The sequence below is a fragment of the Buceros rhinoceros genome, unplaced genomic scaffold (assembly GCF_000710305.1).
Source record: "Buceros rhinoceros silvestris isolate BGI_N320 unplaced genomic scaffold, ASM71030v1 scaffold6566, whole genome shotgun sequence".
NCBI lineage: Eukaryota > Metazoa > Chordata > Aves > Bucerotiformes > Bucerotidae > Buceros > Buceros rhinoceros.
In genome coordinates, this window is record NW_010418004.1 from 24347 (window position 1) to 29025 (window position 4679).

At 38.4% G+C, this 4679-nt stretch overlaps 1 protein-coding gene across 1 annotated transcript in view; it reads right to left on the reverse strand.

Annotated features, from left to right (window-relative positions):
* U2SURP (U2 snRNP-associated SURP domain containing) overlaps nt 1-4679 on the reverse strand; it is a 37192-nt gene that overhangs the window by 11173 nt on the left and 21340 nt on the right. The window contains exon 22 of the mRNA XM_010138363.1: nt 4564-4679. Within this exon, the coding sequence (XP_010136665.1) occupies nt 4564-4679 (116 nt within the window). The remainder of the gene's footprint in view (nt 1-4563) is intronic.

The following is a 4679-nucleotide window of genomic DNA, read 5'->3' on the forward strand; positions in this document are numbered from 1 at the left end:
AGAGAAACACACACACGCAGCACCATTCTGACATTTGAGTTACAATGTAAAGCAAAGTGCCAATCCTTCCACACTAAAACAAACACACAAAAAACCCCCAGAACAGTAAAGAAATTACTGTTCTTTGGTATTACAAAACGCCTCTTCTCTTGCTGTGTTCTGGAAAGAATTCACATTTCAGCAAAGTTAACAGGGGTGTGGGGGAAGGCAAACAAACAGTTCATAACTTGCCTCCTCTGATGGCACTGGTCTGATGGCTGTGGCCAAAGTTTCTCATTGCACTTTCCCATCCCAGCTGACAAACTTAATTTACTAACTGCGCCAAGAGAAGAATTGTTGTTTGTATTACTGAATTTCAAAAAAATACATGAAAAATCGTGTTTCAGCTTCCGTGGTAGTCACTGTGTAAACTGCTAGAGAATCAGACTTTGTAATTTTTTTCCTAAGATTTTACAGAATATTTTTAATAGTGTATATTAGATGGCATAATTGTTAAAGCCGGTAATAGTTTTGTTTTTTTTTTTTCAGTTCCTCCCCTCAAATTTAATAATGGATGTGTTCTTTGTCAGGGACTGGGTACATACTAACAAGACTGTCATCTACCTGGACTTCTGTAAAGACTTTGACATAGTCCAACACAACATCCTTCTCTCTAAATTCGAGAGATATAGATTTGAGGGTGGTCTGTTTGGTGGACAACAAACTGGTTGGATGGTTGCATCCAGAGGGCAATGGTCAACAGCTTTATGTCTAGATAGAGATCTGTGACAAGTGGTGACCCTCAGAGGTTCATACTGGGACCAGTGCTGTTTAATGGCTTCATCAAGGACAGAGAGCAGAATCATGTGCACTCTCAGCAAGTCTGCAGATGACACCAAGGTGAGTGGTGCAGTTGACATGCCAGAGGGACGGGATGCCTTCCAGAGGGACCTGGACAAGCTAGAGAAGTGGGCCCATGTGAACCTCATGAGGTTCAACAAGGCCAAATGCAGGGTCCTACACCTGGGCTGGGGCAATGCCCAGTATCAGTACAGACTGGGGGATAATGTGATTCAGAGTAGCCCTCTGGAGAAAAGACTTGGGGGTGCTGGTAAATGAACATAAGCCAGTAATGCACTTGCAGCCCAGAAGGCCAACCGTATTCTGGCCTGCATCAAAAGCAGTGTGGCCAACAGGTGAAGAAGGTGATTCTGCTGCTCTACTCCACTCTCGTGAGATCCCACCTGGAGTACTGCATCCAGCTCTGGAGTCCTCAGCACAAAAAAAGACACAAATCTGTTGGGGCAGGTCCAGAGGAGGGCCACAGAAATTATCAGAGGGATGGAACACCCGTGCTGTTAAGAATGCCTAGGAGTTTGGGATTTTTTCAGCCTGGAGAAGAGAAGGCTCTGGGGAGACCTTTTTGTGACCTTTCAGTTCTTAAAGGGGGGTTGTAAGAAAGACAGGGACAGTCTTTTTAGCAAGATCTGATGTGTCAGGACAAGGAGCGACAGTTTTAAACCAAAAGAGGAGAGGTTTAGGCTAGATAGAAGGAAGAATTATTTTTACAATGAGGGTGGTGAAACAGTGGAACAGGTAGCCCAGAAAGGTGGTAGATGCCCCATCCCTGGAAACATTCAAGGTCAGGTTGGCCGGGGCTCTGGGCAACCTGATCTAGTTGATGATGTCCCTGCTCACTGCAGGGAGGGTTGGACTAGACGGCCTTTGAAGGTCCCTTCCAAACAAAAGCATTCTGTGATCCTATTAATTTGCTTGACAAAAAACATATTGAAAATTCTTCAGCAAGAAAATATTAAATTAATGGTTCATTGTGAAGACATGAAAATTTTCATTTTGACTTAAAATAACATTTCAGTCTGTAAAAAACAAAATTTCTCATTTTTATGAGGGCTTTTTTACCTTTTCTCTGGTTTTCCATTCTGTTATCAAGTATTCATGCAGTGCAAGCGCAGTTAATTCTAATTTTAAACTATACGTAAAGCACAGAAAAAACAACTCATACATTTTGTCTTCCAACAAGAAAAAAGGTGCCAACTGGGAAGATAATTAGGTCTTAATGGTCTTATACAATATATGGGCTGTGATAGAAATATTCTTGTAAATCTAAACAAATAAAAGCATACATTCCTGTAAATGGGTGTACCCGGGTTTGCAGAGGAACTCAGTGACAGAAGAGAACTGTGTGACTTCAACTTTCAATTCTCATGAAACAGTCCTCTGGAAATTCTAAACATTGCTATTTTTTTAAAATGTAGAATGGAAGGGAAGCTCTGGCACCCTTGATAACAACCATAATTGTTCCGAAATTAGTTGAACGTGAAAGGTTAATTAAAGCAGGTGTTAAATAACCTAGGCTCTGTACAGCAGTATGGGTTTTTAGCATTTAGTAAACAGCTAATTATACTATAATACAGGCTTTTTACAGTCAATTAAGTCAGTGCAGGAAGAGCCCAACAATGATTTGCTAGTCAATACATCTATGAGATTTAAATGAGAAAATTATCTCTTATCTCAGCAAGAAGTAATTGATTCCAATGCACTTGAAAATATATTATCAGTTCTGCATTTTTTACTTCTTCAGACATATACCATTTTGTTACATAATGACAAATAATACATAAAGGAATCTTAAAATTATATGTAGAAGTTTTTTTATAAATCCAAGATATTTTCTATGTAAAAAAGTATTTTACAATGAGGGTAGTGGAACAGGTAGCCCAAAGAAGTGGTAGATGCCTGGAAATATTCAAGGTCAGGCTGGATGGGGCTCTGGGCAATCTGATCTAGTTGATGATGTCCCTGCTCACTGCAGGGAGGATTGGACTAGAGAGCCTCTGAAGGTCCCTTCCAACCCAAAACATTCTATGATTCTATACTGGATAAGAAACTTTGAGCATGAATGCTCTGAAGTAGTACAGGGAGTAGTTTCCTGTCAATGACAAAACTGGAGAAGAAATTTTAAAATTTAAGTACTCCTACATAGTTGCCTGAAATGTTCTGAAAATGACAGAAATTACAATCCTTTTCTAGCAATTCCAAAAGTCTGAAACTGAGATGGTAATTTACTTACCACAAAGAATAAAGATGGCAACATGCCCTTGAAAACCTCAAATATTTACCATAAAACTGCTATAGATAGGATACATTGGTGAAAGAATTTACAATACTTGTGCAGTGTAAAATTGACAAAGGTTATAAAGTAAATCATTTCCTAAGCTGCTGCCACAATTACCACAATAGCATCTACAAAACAGATACTCAATCTGAAAGGGGCCTTTTCCGTAACTGCAAAAAACATTATTACAGCAAAATAAAAACTAGTTTCACTTGTACTTTCATTACTCTTACAGAATATATTTTCTACAGAACTACTGCCACCATAAGTCTAGTCAGACATAAATCCCATTTGGCTTTTCTCAAATTCAGGATTTACTCACTTCAAATGCCTATATATCATGAACTTTCAGACTGCTATGCAAACAAGAGGTTTCCAAGTGCTTAGTTATAGTTCATTAATTTTAATAATCTGAATTATTAAACAAGTATATTTAGGAGAAAAAACAGTTGTAACATTTAAAAATACTATTAATTGTACCTTTTAAAAGAATATTAGGGGATTTTAGTTAACTAGTACATTATAGTATAAACAGGTAGGCAGCCACAATCCCACCTTCAAACCATTACCCAAATTATAATGTCAGTCAGAGATGCTACAGCTGCAACAAGTTTAGCAGCTTCTTAAAATAATTGTAGTGCACTAAACAGAATTTCAGTATTCGATGTATCATGAGTTTTAATACCGAATACAAGCTGAAAAGTCACATGCAATTTTGCATAGCACCGTCTAACATAAAAGATCCATTGCTACACAAAGCTCATGCTAAATTCAAATTCTAGCTACCTTCTAAGTCAACCACAAGCTCAGAAGCCAGCATGAAGACATAAGAATGTGCGCTCATCAACCTTAACAGCTATACTAACATCTGCCTTTGGAGAAAGGGTAAAAGAACAAGTGAGCCCTATACACTACATGTAGATCTTCAATTAAAATGCCCCATTTCCAGGACCACCTGGTTTAACGGCATCTACTTCTTTGTTTGATGGCTGACACAGTGAAAAGAACAACTTCTAAATGCTATAAAATACAGACACTTAAAGGCAAGCGACAGAGAGAACAATAAAGGCATAGGACTAAGGCCATATGCAAAAGTCACTCCCATTTGCCAAGACAAGGAAAGCGTAGAGGAATCCAAGGAGTCTAAGACTACTAGTGGTACTGAAAAGGACACTGAAATAGACAAGTAATTCTCAATATCCCCAACTCAAATTTTTCCTTTTAAAATTATTCATTTTGCATTATTTTGAAAGCCAAAACAAGGCAAGCCTGTAAACAAACATACCTTTATAAAAATACGGTGGCTAAAAAAACCCAAACAAACACTTTATAACAGGACTATAATTCTTTCTGTAAAAATAACTCATTATATGTAGAGAAATGGTGGGGGTTGGGGAGCTGAGGATTGGAAAGGTACAGAACGGTGGCACAAAATGCCACATGCTGACCTCTATCTCTCGGAGTTTGGCACGCTTTTCTTCACTCATTTCTGAATATTTGACTGATGACTTGGATTCAGGCATTTCTTCTTTAATAGGATTGGAATATATGTGCTGCTCTTCCG